Source organism: Hippopotamus amphibius, chromosome 8, assembly GCF_030028045.1.
Source record: "Hippopotamus amphibius kiboko isolate mHipAmp2 chromosome 8, mHipAmp2.hap2, whole genome shotgun sequence".
In the NCBI taxonomy this organism is placed as follows: domain Eukaryota; kingdom Metazoa; phylum Chordata; class Mammalia; order Artiodactyla; family Hippopotamidae; genus Hippopotamus; species Hippopotamus amphibius.
The window spans coordinates 65,585,057-65,601,834 of record NC_080193.1 but is presented as its reverse complement, the minus strand read 5'-3'; the positions used below and the strand labels follow the sequence as shown (position 1 = coordinate 65,601,834).

The following is a 16,778-nucleotide window of genomic DNA, read 5'->3' as shown; positions in this document are numbered from 1 at the left end:
CAACTTTGGTAAAAGATTGCAATTCTTTTATTAGGATAGAATTCTTATGTAAAATTTAGTCAGAGTGCGAAAATCTTCAGTACTGGGTTCCAACTGAGTATTCTCTTTTTAGAGTGCATTGCTCCCTTGCTGGCTTTTTGGGATCCCTTCAGTTCTTTTGGAGATCAGACAGAATACAGGCAACAAAAGCAAGCTGGTTCATCACACAGAATTTTCATTCGATCATGTCAGAATTCTAGGTTTAAGTTTTTTTTAGCCCCTAAGGATGTTTAACTATTTTATAAAGTTGTGACTTCTAAAACAGGGGTGGCAAATAAAATAAGTTTCATATGCCAATGCCCATCAACTGGTGGTGGCTCTTAGAGAGCTCTGTTGAAAAGGACACTGAGCTCTTCCTGGGCTCCACGAGAAAATGCCAATGTGTCCATAGAGGCACGGGAGATGAGAGTGGTACTGTTCATACTATACATTGGCCATCTCAATTCTGAGACTTATAGTGTATCGGCAGGTATACTTGGATTCAGTTGCAATCAGAGGTATAGTTACTTAAATGGAGAATTACACATTTAAGATAAATACACTTTTCCTACCTGCTGGGTACTATACAAGTCAAATCATAACAATTTCTAAGACAGTAGTTTTCAACCTGGGATAAACAGATGTCTTGGTAGCGTACAATCAAGAAGTAAGAGAATGCAGTGAACGTATATTTTTCTTGAGAAATGTGGGCTTTCCATTTCTGGCATGGTAGAGATTCTTTGATAGAGTGATTTCTGGATATGATACAGTTTATGAAAAGTTGAGAACCAATCATATAAGAAAATTGCAGCACATAAACTCAACTGAATTCATTTTCTTCTTAAAGAAAGATTTTTAAACTCTGTAATCAAGGAAATAATATATGAAAAATATTTGGGGCCCTGAGCTTGGCATATAGTGAGAAAACAGTTGTCTGTATTAATACCACTAACATTATTATGGGATTGACTGTGTCCTCTTTTAGTAATAAAACATCCAACTTGTGTCTTTTCTTGTTTATTTATACAGTTATCTACAATTCAGTGATTAAAAATACAGACACTGGCATTTTTACATTCAACAGAATTTTAAAAATAGTTGTGGTTTAGAAAGGATTTCTTCCATACTGGGGAAAAATAGTTACCATCTTTAAAATGAAAGGGATACTAAACAAGTAAACAAACAAAAGTCACGCTGTTGTTATGCTGCAGTTAGGAACTAAAGTATTACAAGAGTTGGCAAATGTAAATGCTAGGCATCCGTCAAGTGCTTTTGTGTATATTCAAATAGACCTTTCCAAAGAGATGAGTTATATGTTTATGCACGTAAAATAAAGAGAGGTGAAAACTACTACATGAGTCTTCTTAAGCGTTATTTAAATCCCAACCTTTTAATATAGTTAAAAATTAGAAAATCGAAATAAATGCTATGTCTGAAGCTGGGAAAAGAGCAGAAATGAATCCAATAAAGTATATCATTTTAAAAGGAGATGGAAATATACCTCTTATACCTATACTAGTTAAATATTCACCTTTAATTTCAATAATGAAACTTGTATGTACAGGGTATGACAAAGGACCTAGATCAAGATTCCACTCCAGTCATTAAAAAGGCAACAAGGCAGTCCCTGTAGACAGAGCTGAAACTGTTTGATATGATGTGAAGTGAGACTGGCAGCAGATATGAGCATGTGCAAACACACGTGCAAGGTAAGATGCAAAAATGAAAACATACTTACATCAAGGTGGCAGGATAATGGTAAATTTTAAATAATGTATTACTATTAAATGTCTAAATTGTTGCAATATCTTTTAATTTAAAAAACGTAGCTCATTAAAGAAAAAGAAAAATTCACTAAAATATATACATTTTTCTTACATACCTTAATGGAGCAATGTTTTTCTGATCATTCCTGTTGAAGTGTAAAGGTTAGAGGGTTATTGGAGAGGGGCTCTCTGCTAATAACTGCCAAATTTGTCTTTCCCTGCCCTCTTCACATGAGTTCTAAATGTGACTCTTTAATGACCTGTATGGTGTTACAACTGCTTCTCTATGTATCTAAAGCTATCAATGATTTGGCCTCAATTTACCTATGCAGGTTTAATTTTCCACTCAAGTCACATTAGTTTCCATATCATTCCTTAATTATGCTATACTCACTCTGGACAAGAATTTTCTTATTTCCCTTATATGTCTAAATCCTATCCTTTTCTAGGGCTGGTTCAAATCTGAGCTCTACCATGAAGCTTTCTCTGATTACTCCAGGTTACATTCCTTATCCCTATTTTTCAGAGCTCTGCAGAATAATGTTACTTAACTTCCATAAACAAATGTTTTGGTGTTCAGCCATATTTTATCCATCATTACTAGTCAAGTGTTAACTGTAATATTTTGGAGAGTTCATATTCTAGCCCCTATGAAAAGAAGTTCCTCAGCCTCAAAGTATAATTCCACAAATTACATATAAACCATAATGGGAAAATGTACCTCAATACTGGATATAATTTTAACCAAGCAATCAAACAATGTCATCAATATGAGATAAACTGCCATTATGTGCTTTCTAATGAGGACATAATATCACCTATGCAGTATTCCTACCAAACTGTGTTTAACCTGAATATAAATACAAGGAAGCCATCAGGCAAATCCTAACTGAGAAACATCTACAAAACTGGCCTAGAATCTTCAAAAATATCAATGTCATGAAAGATTTAAAAAGACTGGGGAATTGGTGTAGATTAAAGAAATGTAACAACTAATTGCAGTTGCACAATCTTTGCATCCTGCACTTTCAAAAAAATTGGACTGAAAAAACTATAAGAATCTTATTAGGACAACTGGAGAAATCTGAATATAGACTGCATATTAGATAATACTATTATGCCAGTTTTAAATTTCCTGAATGTGATAGACTGTGGTTTATATAAGAGAATATCCATGTGTGTTGAAATACTTAGGGATGAATTGTCACAATATCTGCAACTCCGGAAACAAAACGTGAATTGGTAAATCTAGGGTACTCAATGAACTGTTCACGTAATTTTTCTGCAGCTTTGAAATTTTTAAAAAATGAAAGCATGTGTGCATGTATGTGTTGGATGGAGGTATAAAAATTCCTGGCAAGGTGATTTCTGTTAGTAGATGTTCAATATATAGCTATTGACTGACTTAAAGAATAACACTGCTAGTTCTTGACAACATTGCTAGTTGCATTTAAGGACTTGATACTACACATTCCAATACAGCCCTAAGAGAAAGGCTACATTTCTTTCCTAAAAACCAATGGCAGTTTCTCTTTTGTTAGCTCAGCTCTATGTACCTCCACAGCATTTGTATGTGCTAATCAGTGTTTATTTTGCTCATTTAACTAAATGATTTGGATAGGAAATTTTGGGAAACAACTTCATGGGAATTTTTCTGAACTAATATGCTATTTGCAGCAAAATGATAAAACATACATAATTTAAAATGCATTATGCATGTTTGAAAAGTGGACTCAGAAAATGCCTGGCAAAGTGACTCCTTCTCCAGGAGAGGAATGGGGGAGGAAAATCCCTAAACCCTTCACTATATTACATACTTGTTCCTCCTCCGGGACTGGTGAGCACTAGAGAAGGATGTGGGGCTTCCATGCTTTTATGAAGTGTGGCCACTGCAATGATTTTTCTTTTATGTATGCACAGCTTTGTGACATCTTCATCTGCTTTAACATCTTCTGCAGTTCTTTGTTTCACAGCAGCTCCAGGATCAAAATTAAACACCTGGAAAAAGCAAAGTCTTTGCTTAAAATATGTCTGTAAAAATATTAGGTAAAAAGATACGCTTGTTAAAAAAAAAAGTTTTGCATAGATTAACCCATAAATCTCAATAAAACATTCTCAAGTTTTTAAATTTAAGAAAAGCAACTTTGTATATAATATAAGAAATACTTCTTCTAAACTCATAGTTTTTAGTGGCAGGGTAAATAATGAAAATTATCCTAATCCTAAGATAGCCAAGATAAATAAATGGAAAGGTATAATATCTGAAAATGCTCCCAATTTTAGATAATTCCTGATGTTATAACAGTACAAAAACAGATGAAGTACAGTATAGAAACCTTAAAACCTGACACTGCTACATGCTAACTTTTTCTTTGGCTTTATTTTATTGCTATATTGATATTACCTTTTCACTGATTTAAGAATTCTATTACTCTATTTTAAAAAATACTTATTGTACATATACTTATAAGCTGTTTCAAGTGCTTTTTTTAAAATGAGGTGACACAAATAAAAAAGAAAAAGTTGTCTATTAATCTTTAGTTCTAAGATAGCACTATTATAGATATTCAGAAAATAATGACCTGTTTCTATAGTAAATATTTTATCATTTAAAATCATTTTACTTTTCACCTTGCAAAGGAATAAAACAGTTTCGCTTTTGGCTAGGAGGGTTCAGCTTTGTGATTTTAGAAATATTTGTGGCAGATTTATCAACACCAGTGCTAAAAATAACATTGCAGACTGAGCAGCAGGGAAAGAAAATACTGCACTATTAAACAGTGAACATGGGTATAGCTCTAATAAAAAGGTGCAAAAGAGGTTTTGAAGAAATGTTTAATATGAATAAAGGTTTGTCACCTTTGAAAATGGCTCTTGGACTTAACTATTTTCCACAATCTTTAATCATTCCAAAATGCATGCAAAAGATATCTAACTTAAGACTTTAAAATGCATACATGATTGGAGAAGTAATATAAAAATGAAATGCCAAATGAGAAAAGCAAATATATGAAACACCTAAAAAATAAAAAATTGCTGATACATCTATTGCGAAATGGTTACCTTGGGAAGAATAAGAGGACATTCCAAGCCACACTTGCATGTTCCATCAGTAAGCAGGTATGTTTTAACCTGCTCCAAGCAAGATAACAAAGACCCACTGGGACTGTAAAAATAGTTTAAAAACACATCAGGAAATAATTCTGACTGCACATATTATATGAAAAAAGGCATAATTTATAGTCTTACTGTCCTTCACAGCATAATATTTTCCTACTAAGGAAAAGCATTTTCTTTGTCAATATTTTGTTAGCTCTAAATTATAGCCTTTAACACTATCACTCTTTTGAACCAAAATGTTTCTCAGAAAAATACAGATCTTCATAGAAAAATAAATAAAAGTATTTTGACAACCAAGAGTGGACTAAAGATGGAAAAAATGCTATTCTTAAGCAAGAGCAGGTAAGAAAGGAACGAGAAAACTACATGAAAGTAATCATCATTTTAAACTAGAAGATCTACTTCTAAAGCTGTTTGAGGAAAAACTGAAATTTAGGAATATGTTGGAGGTCAAACCAGCAAGTCACTAAGTTTACAAAAGTTTGAGCTGACAAGTTCTTCCCTTTAATCTTGGAGTCTAGAACCAAGCTGTTCCTGTATAAAAACAGACTTCTCTTTTTTTCTCCCTCATTCATGTATTTCTTTGAAGGTAGATCAGCGTGGCCCGCTCATATTCTACTGAAGAGCCAAGCTGTACTGATAAGGATGGGGAACTCTTGAGGAAAGAGAGTTCTAGGTGTCAGAAAGGTGCCTTGCAGGCCTTCTGGCTGGTGATTTGGGTACTGCTCTCAATGTTATTCCTCTTTGGGTCACAGAAATTAGTGTGATATGTGAATACTGATCAAATTTAAGTCTATAGATTAGGTACTAATTCTGACAACAGGATAAATCTTTAATGTTTATTTACAATAAGGATTAGTTTAAAATGGGGAATTTGCATTTTAGGACTTTATTATTAATGTATTGATTTTATAACTTACATGCATATTATGTTTTGAAAATTACTGTATACTTTTCATTCAAGAATATATTTATTTATGAAGTATTTACCAAAGCTTTCACTTAAGCCTTCTGATAAAATTTATCCAGAAAGAATACTCTCCATTTTGTAAACAAAGCTTTACACTACTGGGGTAGACTATTCTCCCTCTCCAAAAACACGGGTAGTAGTTTGGTGTCTATAAATAAACCAGCTTTAAAATGCAATTCCTATTTTATTTATGGACAATCATATAAGTGACTTACGTGTGTAGAAAATCACAATTAAAATCCTCAGCTTTGTTAACTCATTCATTTATTTGGGCTAACAATTTTTTTCAGATAATATGCAAAGAATAATAATTCTCATATTACAGACTGGAGTTCACCCTAGTGGTAGGGGCAGCAAGATGTTTTTGGAGGTCTGGTAATTTTGATAAAACAAAATCACTAGTGGAACTTCCCTGGCGATCCAGTGGTTAAAACTTCATGTTCCAATGCAGGGGGTGTGGGTTCAATCCCTGGTCAGGGAGCTACGATCCCACGTGCCTTATGGCCAAAAAACCAAAACATAAGACAGAAGCAATACTATAACAAATGCAATAAAGACTTTAAAAATGGTCCACATCAAAAAAATCTTAAAAAAAAAAATCGCTAGTTATCACATGAAGAATTCATGAATTTTGTGAAAAGAAACTGCTTAATGTGTTACAGTTAAGGAAAATGTGTGAATGAATCCTAGAGGAATTTAATCATAAAATTAAACTTGAAGACAAGAATTCCTGAATTCTAGTAGAGTACTCTACTCTAGACACTTTAAAAACACTTCCTTTCAGTCAGTTGGGTTCTGTCCTTCAGTTGCAGCTCTTTAATTAACTTTTGGGAGTCATAATTAACATAAAAACAGTTACAAGTCTTATGGCATAGATAAAGCTTAGAAGATTGGAAGCAGGTGGGAAATTTAATGTGCAGCCTCAATGCCACCCTGAGGCAGGAGCAGCTGGAGACTAACCTAAAAATTATAAGCAAACTGCACATTGTGAAGGAAGCTATAGAAGGAGGGCTAGCCTCTTGTACATGTTCAAGTAGTAATTTAGCCAGTTTCATACAAAAAAATCAAACCCATGCTGACTGAATTTTTTGGAAGGTGTCTTACCTTACCTGGCAAAGTTAGTTTCCAAAATAATCTGTTAGTGTACAGATCTGGATTGGGAGAATTCAAACTAACTCACATTAACAGATGGTAAAGTCTACTCAGACTTAAAGTCATGAGTAAGATAACTGACAGATTCCCAGACTTAATTTGCTTTAACTTAACTCTCAGCAACCTGAAAAGCTGATTTATCTTTCATAGGGATAAAGATGAAGTGAAACAAAAACAAAACAAACGAAATTCCCCGAAAACTAAATTACCAAGATTTTTAGTTACTTGCTCCTTATATAAAACCATAAATATGAACATAACACTGATACCTTGCTACATTATTGATACACTAATAGCAAAGTATTTCTGGCAGTTTGTTTACAGTATTGGCAATAGAAACACTTTGAGAAAGTTATTCCATGTGTCCTCATCCTCCTAATCTACCACAGGGTGAGCTCCACATTCCCTGCTTTCTTATCCCTTCACTTCAATTAATATAGAGCATATCTTGAATGTTACAGAAACAAAAAACACACATACAAAGGAATTTCAATTGGTCATTGAGTTCACGTCAAGAAATACCTTCCACAAACAAACAAATAAACAAACCCAGGACAGAATCTGAACTGACATTTGAGTTGTTATAGTATGAAATCGTTCAGGTTTATACGATGAGAAAATTCCTCACATAAATACATCTTTGCACAAATGAGAATTCCACTGAAGCTGAGATACAAAACTACACTGAAAGTAACAGCATTAATGTAATGATGCAATGTGATATCTTTTAAAAAGTTCTCTTTGTAGTAGTTTTTTTATTGCGTCACAAAGAAAGATTTATGGTATTCTAACCATATACTTACTGATTAAATTACAAAGTAAGGAACTTAGGTGCCAATTAATTAACAAGACTAAAACTTCTTGCCAACAGTTCAGTTATTTCATTCAAGTTGTTCAACATAATAAAGGCTGTCAAAATTTAAAAGACCAGGCATTTACATGTAATTTGTATGATTTTTACTTGTGAGATGACTCCATCATGACTTTTCCTCTTTTACTATTACATGCAGGGAATAGATTAAAAACTGGACAGAGAAAACAGGGAAATTATTTTTACTTAACATCAGGCATTAAGAAACTAATAATTGAAACTGCCTATAGATAAAAACACTCAACCTTACATCAGAATAGCCAGCTGAAGCACTATGAAGGACACAATAATATTGTCAGGAGACATCGGGTCTATTTTCAGTATTTTACATTTTCCTGTGAATGTGGTAATGATGCTCACATGTTTCTTTTAGAAATCTTCATATTTTTCTTTATCCTTTTTAGAGAGATAAGCAGGATGACATTTTATATAAACACAAATAATGCATAAAAATCCTCTCTCATATCCTAGGGCAATTTACATAGCAAAATAAAATAAAAACACTTAAATATTTCCAGCACAAAGATCAGTTATTCAAATTGATTTCAGATGCTGTCAGTTACAATATTTCACTCTATCAGAGGAACAGACTGTACCTCCTCCATTTGGGGACCACAAACTTGGAGGAAACGCAGGTAATAATAAGGGCTCACCTGACATAAAGCACTCCATTTTGATCCACACGACGCTGCCAACCCACAGGAACTTGTATAGCTGGAAGACCTCCATCCTTGTCCCCTCCGTCACACTCCTTGCCTCCATTCATTTTCTGTGTCTGCTTGGGACTCCCCAAAGATATCAGCAATAAGATGATATCCTTATATTACAGGGCATCATGGCCTTCAAAAATGGCCAACGCAGCACAGTTTTCCCCAGACTGTACAAAATGCATTGGGAAGCTTCGGCTCAGTTTGGAACCAAGTCCTTGAAATCTGCCATTGTAGAAAAAATCAGTTTCCCATTATAATCTACATTAAATAACCAATATTTAATTCCTAAGGATGGTCTACATGGGTAAAAACAAGTGCTTCTGACTAAGGAAAATCATATTCACCAATGCTGGTACCTGTCTGAAGTGAGGGAGGGGAGGAGTGTAAGTTTTTAGTTCAACATTTTGTCTTGAACCTTGATGTTGGACTAAAATAACCTCTATTGTTTAGAAAACGGTCTCATTTTTACAGTGTGAGTCAGTTAATATTTCCAGGTACTACCCGCCTTTATAGGCCATATTCTTTAAACTTTCTCTTCATCTTCCAATCTGAATCCAAGATGTTGCAGGTTGGTTCATCTGATGTTTTCATGTCTTCAAAATTCCAATAATGCAGCCTGAAACATATGTAAATATGTAAACACTACATTTGATACGAAAAACTGAGATGCTACACACTTTTAAGAACAGAATAAACTGGTAAGTGTATGAAACCACTTTGATGTCCTATGCAGTCAAAATCACACGTCAGATTCAACTGTTTTCTTCTTCCAGTTGATCCACTTACTCCAGCAACTAATTTGCTTGCTCTTCAACACATGCAACTTTCTAATTACTAGAGATAGACCCATAATTATGGCATTACACATATACACAGACAACCTCCTTCTAACTGACAGTAAAAACATATCTATCACCTCTTATGACCTGACAACTAGAAAGTTTTGTGTTAATCCAATCACTTAAAAAAAATTTTTTTTTGGCCTTGCTGTATGGCATGTGGGATCTTTGTTCCCTGACCAGGGATTGAACCCATGCTCCCTGCATTGGGAGTGCAGAGTCTTAACCACTGGACCACCAGGAAGTCCCAATCCAATCACCCTTATGGTTTCCCTTTCCAATCATCATATTGACCTCAAGAAGAAAGGGTTCCTTCCTTCCTTCCTTCCTTTCTTTCTTTTCTTTTTCTTTCTTTCTTTCAAGAAAAAAATTAGAACTGCTGAACAATCATTGTCAGAAAAACACTGGAACTCACCAAGGAAGACACCCCACATCCAGAGACAAAGGAGAAGCTGCAATGAGATGGTAGGAGGGGTGCAATTGTGATAAAATAAAATCCATAACCGCTATGTGGGTGACTCACAAACTGGAGAACAGTTATATCACAGAAGTCCACCCACTGGAGTGAGGGTTCTGAGCCCCATGTCAGGCTTCACAACCTGGGGGTCTGGCAATGGGAGGAGGAATCCCCAGAGAATCAGACTTTGAAGGCCAGTGGGATTTGATTGCAGGATTTCCACAGAACTGGGAGAAACAGAGACTCCACTCTTGGAGGGCCTACAAAAAGTAGTGTGTGCACCAAGACTGAGCAGGAAGGAGCACTGACCCCATAGGAGACTGAACCAGACCTACCTGCTGGTGTTAGAGGGTCCCCTGCAGAGGCTTGGGGCGGCTGTGGCTCACCATGGGGACGGGCCGCTGGTGGTGGGGTTCTGGGAAGTGCTCGTTGGGTGAGCCCTCCCAGAGTCTGCCATGAGCCCCACCTAAGAGCCTATAAGTGCCAGTGCTGGGTTGCCTGAGGCCAAACAACCAACAGGGTGGGAACTCAGCCCCACCCATCAGCAGAAAAAACGGATTAAAGTTTTACTGAGCTCTGCCCACCAGAGCAACACCCAGCTCTACCCACCACCAGTCCCTCCCATCAGGAAGCATGCACAAGCCTCTCAGATAGCCTCATCCACCAGAGGGCAGACAGCAGTAGCAAGAAGAACTATAAGCCTGCAGCCTGCAGGACAAAAACCACAGCCAAAGAAAGATAGAGAAAATGAAAAGGCAGAGGACTTTGTATGAGATGAAGGAACAAGATAAAACCCCAGATAAACAACTAAATGAAGTGGAGATAGTCAACCTTCCAGAAAAAGAGTTCAGAATAATGATAGTGAAGATGATCCAGGACTTTGAAAAAAAGACTGGATGCAAAGATGGAAAAGATGCAAGAAAAGTTTAACAAAGACCTAGAAGAATTAAAGAACAAACAGAGATAAACAATACAATAACTGAAATGAAAAATATACTAGAAGGAACCAATAGCAGAATAACTGAGGCAGAAGAATGGATAAGTAACCTGGAAGACAGAATGGTGGAAATCACTGCTGTGGAAAAGAATAAAGAAAAAAAGAATGAAAAGAAATGAAGATAAGTCTAAGAGACCTCTAGGACAACATTAAATGCACCAACATTTGTATTATAGGGGTCCCAGAAGGAGAAAAGAGGGAGAAAAGACCTAAGAAAATACTTGAAGAGATTATAGTTGAAAACTTCCTTAACATGGGAAAGGAAATAGTCACCCAAGTCCAAGAAGTGCAGAGAATCCCAGGCAGGATAAACCCAAGGAGAAACATGCCAAGACACACAAAAATCAAATTGACAAAAATTAAAGACAAAAATTATTAAAAGCAACAAGGGAAAAATGACAAATAACATACAAGGGAACTCCCATAAAGTTAACAGCTGATCTCTCAGCAGAAACTCTGCAAGCGAGAAGGGAGTGGCATGATATATATAAAGTGATGAAAGGGAAGAACATACAACCAAGAATACTCTACCCAGCAAGGATCTCATTCAGATTTGATGGAGAAATCAAAACCTTTACAGGCAAACAAAAGCTAAGAGAATTCAGCACCACCAGACCAGCCCTACAACAAATACCAAAGGAACTTCTCTAAGTGGGAAACACAAGAGAAGCAAAGGACCTAGAAAAACAAACCCAAAACATTTAAGGAAATGGTAATAGGAACATGCATATCAATAATTACCTTGAATGTAAATGGACTAAATGCTCCAACCAAAATACACAGACTGGCTGAATGGATACAAAAATAAGACCCATATATATGCTGTCTACAAGAGACCCACTTCAGACCTAGGGACACATACAGACTAAAAGTGAGGAGATGGAAAAAGATTCTATGCAACTAGAAATCAGAAGAAAGCTGGAGTAGTAATAGTCATATCAGATAAAATAGACTTTAAAATAAAGAATGTTACAAGAGACAAGAAAGGACATTACCTAATGATCAAGGGATCAATCCAAGAAGATATAACAATTATAAATATATATGCACCCAATATGGTAGCACCTCAATACATAAGACAAATGCTAACAACTATAAAAATGGAAATTGACAGTAACATAATAGTGGAGGACTTTAACATCCCACTTACACCAATGGACAGATCATCCACACAGAAAATTAATAAGGAAACACAAGCTTTAAATGACACAATAGACCAGCTAGATTTAATTGATATTTATAGGACATTCCATCTGAAAACAGCAGATTACACTTTCTTCTTAAGTGCACAAGGAACATTCTCCAGGATAGATCACATCTTAGGTCACTAAATCAAGCCTTGGTAAATTTAAGAAAATTGAAATCATATCAAGCATCTTTTCTGACCACAATGCTATGAAATTAGAAATCAATTACAGGGAAAAAAATGTGAAAAACACAAACACATGGAGGCTAAACAATATGCTACTAAATAACCAAGAGATCACTGAAGAAACCAAAGAGGAAATAAAAAAATACCCAGAGACAAATGACAATGAAAACACAATGATCCAAAACCTATGGGATGCAGCAAAAGCTGTTCTAAGAGGGAAGTTTATAGCAATACAATCCTACCTCAAGAAACAGAAAAAACACCAAATAAACAATCTAACCTTACACCTAAAGAAACCAGAGAAAGAACAAACAAAACCCAAAGTTAGTAGAAGGAAATAAATCATAAGGATCAGAGCAGAAATAAATGAAACAGAAACAAAGAAAACAATAGCAAAAATCAATAAAACTAAAAGCTGGTTGTTTGAGAAGATAAACAAAATCAATAAACCTTTAGCCACAGTCATGAAGAAAAAGGGGGAGAGGACTCAAATCAGTAAAATAGAAATGAAACAGGAGAAATTACAATGGACACCGCAAAAATAAAAAGCATCATAAGAGACTACTACAAACAACTATATGCCAATAAAATGGACAACCTGGAAGAAATGGACAAATTCTTTGAAAGGTATAAACTTTCAAGACTGAATTAGGAAGAAATAGAAAATACGAACAGACCAATCACAAGTAATGAAATTGAAACAGTGATTAAAAATCTTCTAACAAACAACAGTCCAGGACCAGATAGCTTTGCAGGTGAATTCTATCAAACATTTGGAGAAGAGCTAAAACCCATCATTCTGAAACTCTTCCAAAACATTGCAGAGGAAGGAACACTCCCAAACTCATTCTACAAGAGCACCATCACCCTGATACCAAAACCAAAGATACTACAAAAAAAGAAAATTACAGACCAATATCACTGATGAATTTAGATGCAAAAATCCTTAACAAAGTACTAGCAGACAGAATCCAACAACACATTAAAAGGATCATACACCATGATCAAGTGGCATTTATCCCAAGGATGCAAGGATTCTTCAATATACACAAATCAATCAATGTGATACACCATATTAATAAATTGAAGAATAAAACCCATATGATCATCTCAATAGATGCAGAAGAAGCCTTTGACAAAATTCAACACTTATTTATGATAAAAACTCTTCAGAAAGTGGGCATAAAGGGATAATGGCCATATATGACATAATAAAGGCCATATATGACAAACTCACATAATAAAGGCCATATATGACAAATATAATAAAGGACATATACAACATTATAAAGGCCATATATGACAAACCCACAGCAAACATCATTCTCAGTGGTAAAAAAACGAAGCCATTCCCTTTAAGATCAGGAACAAGACAAGGATGTCCACTCTTGCCACTACTATTCAACATAGTTTTAAAAGTCCTTGCCACAGCAATCAGAGAAGAAAAAGAAAGAAAAGGAATCCAAATTGGAAAAGAAGAAGTAAAACTGTCACTGTTTGCAGATGACATGATACTATACATAGGAAATCCTAAAGATGCCACCAGAAAACTACTTGAACTAATCAATGAATTTGGTAAAGTTGCAGGATACAAAATTAACACACAGAAATCTCTTGCATTCCTATACACTAACAATGAAAGATCAGAAAGAGAAATTAAGGAAACAATGCCATTCACCATTGCAACAAAAAGAATAAAGCATCTAGGAGCAAGCCTAACTATGGAGGTAAAAGATCTGTACTCAGAAAACTATAAGACACTGATGAAAGAAATCAAAGATGACACAAACAGATGGAGAGACATACCATGTTTTTGGATTGGAAGGATCAATACTGTGAAAATGTCTATGCTACCCAAAGCAATCTACAGCTTCAATGCAATCCCTATCAAATTACCAATGGTATTTTTTACAGAACTAGAACAAAAAAATCCTAAAATTTGTATGGAGACACAAAATACCCCAGATAGCCAAAGCAATCTTGAGGGAAAAAAAAGAGAGCTGGAGGAATCAGACTCTCTGACTTCACACTATACTACAAAGCTACAGTAATCAAGACAATATGGTACAGGCACAAAAACAGAAATATAGATCAATGGAACAGGATAGAAAGCCCAGAGATAAACTATGGTCAACTAACCTATGACAAAGGAGGCATGTACATATACAATGGAGAAAAGGCAGCCTCTTCAATAAGTGGTGTTGGGAAAACTGGATAGTTACATGGAGAAGAATGAAATTAGAACACTCTCTAACACCATACACAAAAATAAACTCTAAATGGATTAAAGACCTAAATGTAAGGTGAGACACTATAAAACTCTTAGAGGAAAACATAGGAAGAACCATTTGACATAAATCACAGCAAGATCTTTTTTGACCCACCTCCCAGAGTAATGGAAATAAAAACAAAAATAAACAAGTGGGACCTAATGAAACTTCAAAGCTTTTGCACAGCAAAGGAAACTGTGAACAAGATGAAAAGACTACCCTCAGTATGGGAGAAAATATTTGCAAACGAACCAACAGACAAAGGATTAATCTCCAAAATATATACACAGTTCCTGCAGCTCAATATAAAAATAACAACCAAATGGGCAGAAGACCTAAATAGGCATTTCTCCAAAGAAGACATACAGATGGCCAAGAGGCACATGAAAAGCTGTTCTGTATCACTAATTATTAGAGAAATGCAAATCAACACTACAATGAATTATCACCTCACACCAGTTAGAATGGGCATCATCAGAAAATCTACAAACAATAAATGCCAGAGAGAGTGTGGAGAAAAGGGAACCCTCTTGCACTGTTGGTGGGACTGTAAGTTGATACAGCCACTATGGAGAATAGTATGGAGTTTCCTTAAGAGACTAAAAAGAGAATTACCATATGACCCAGCAATCCCACTACTGGACATATACCTAGAAAAAACCATAATTCAAAAAGACATATACACACCAATGTTCATTGCAGCACTATTTACAATGGAAGCCAGGTTATGGAAGCAACCTAAATGTCCATCAACAGATGAATGGATAAAGAAGATGTAGTACGTATACACAATGGAATATTACTCGGCCGTAAAAAGGAATGAAATTGAGACTTTTGTAGAGACACAGATGGACCTAGAGACTGTCATACAGAGTGAAGTAAGTCAGAAAGAGAAAAATATTGTATATTAACATATATATGTGGAATCTAGAAAAATGGTACAGATGAACTGGTTTGCAAGGCAGAAATAGAGACACAGATGTAGAGAACAAACATGGACACCAAGGGGGAAAGCGGGGTGGGGGTGCGGGTTGGGGTGGGATGAACTGGTAGACTGGGATTGCCATATATACATTACTAAGAAAAAAATATCGAATTGTGCATTTTAAATATATTCAGTTTATTGTATGCCAATTATATCTCAATAAAAGTCCTTAAAAAAAAAGAAAAGAAACTTTATTTTAGATGCAGCCTGGAAAATGAAGGACAGTTTTTCCCTTAGCTTGCTAGCCTTTGGCAAGAACCAGTGTCTCATAGGTTTACCTAGTGACTTTAAAAAAAAAAAAAAAGGAAATAAAGTTTTCCCCTACTGTGCTTGAATATAAGAGTGGGAATTGCTTTAGTTAAGATTTACAAATTCCCTTCTATTATGGGGTCTTCTCTTAATTCCTCTATTAAGTCACAAGGTGCTGTTTGGAGAAGACACACTGGCCTGAAACTGCAGCAGTCAGTGCTAATGTGCAATGCTTATAAGAGGTCATCTTAATAGAACTGTTGAATAAAAAAAAGATGGCAAATAAATTTTTTAAAAGATTTAATACTTAATCCTGGTGGAGAATGTGATATCACAGGTGCTAACATTGTTGTGGCAAGCAAACCTTTTCATTATCAATTCAATATATAGTGTGTGACTACACTGTGGGACTTATGAAACTACACTAAAGGATGAATTAAAAAAACTGTTCTTGTGTTATATGAGTGAGACTTGTGATAAAAATTTATGGTGACAACATCATACATAGATTAAAAAATGCTGAATCTTAAACAACTTAACTGAAAGTGAAGGTGATATGCTCTTGAAAACTGTGTTAAATGACTTAATCATATCATAGTATTAAAATTGTTAAAAACATTTAAATAATAAATATTTGATGTTTTATATATGCATGTATAACTCAATCAATAAGTTAAATAGTATAAATAGACACAAAACCACTCAATTTGCATTCTTAAAAGTCTACATATTTAAGTTAGCCCCAAATCTTTTTTCAGATCTCTTCATAGGGAAAGCAGGAGAATGCTTTATAGTAAAAAGCATTGTGATTCAGGCATATACCTTATTTGTAGCCTTGGCTCTGAGGCAGATGAAAGGTGTTGTAATGAAGCAAATACTAATATAACTGAAAGTCAGGAACCATGGGGATGGGTGTGGGTAACACTGGCAGGCAATGGGAAAATAGCAAAAATTTATTGGGAAAAATGAGGGGTATAAAGGACAGTGCCAAGTGTACATTCT

At 35.2% G+C, this 16,778-nt stretch overlaps 1 protein-coding gene across 7 annotated transcripts in view; it reads right to left on the bottom strand.

Annotated features, from left to right (window-relative positions):
* Nucleotides 1–16,778, bottom strand: part of MBD5 (methyl-CpG binding domain protein 5) — a 158,996-nt gene that overhangs the window by 45,333 nt on the left and 96,885 nt on the right. For 4 of the 7 annotated variants that reach the window (XR_009054996.1, XM_057743949.1, XM_057743951.1 and 1 more), the window contains exons 5-8: nt 8,551–9,223; nt 8,258–8,293; nt 4,848–4,950; nt 3,602–3,782 (exon numbers count right to left, since the gene is read on the bottom strand). Coding sequence is in view for 6 of the 7 variants with exons in the window: in XM_057743949.1 (XP_057599932.1) it covers nt 3,602–3,782; nt 4,848–4,950; nt 8,258–8,293; nt 8,551–8,663 (433 nt within the window). In the remaining variant the exon portion in view is untranslated. Of the gene's footprint in view, nt 1–3,601; nt 3,783–4,847; nt 4,951–8,147; nt 8,294–8,550; nt 9,224–16,778 lie in introns of those variants that run through there. The other 3 variants (XM_057743950.1, XM_057743945.1, XM_057743948.1) reach the window with 2 other exon arrangements.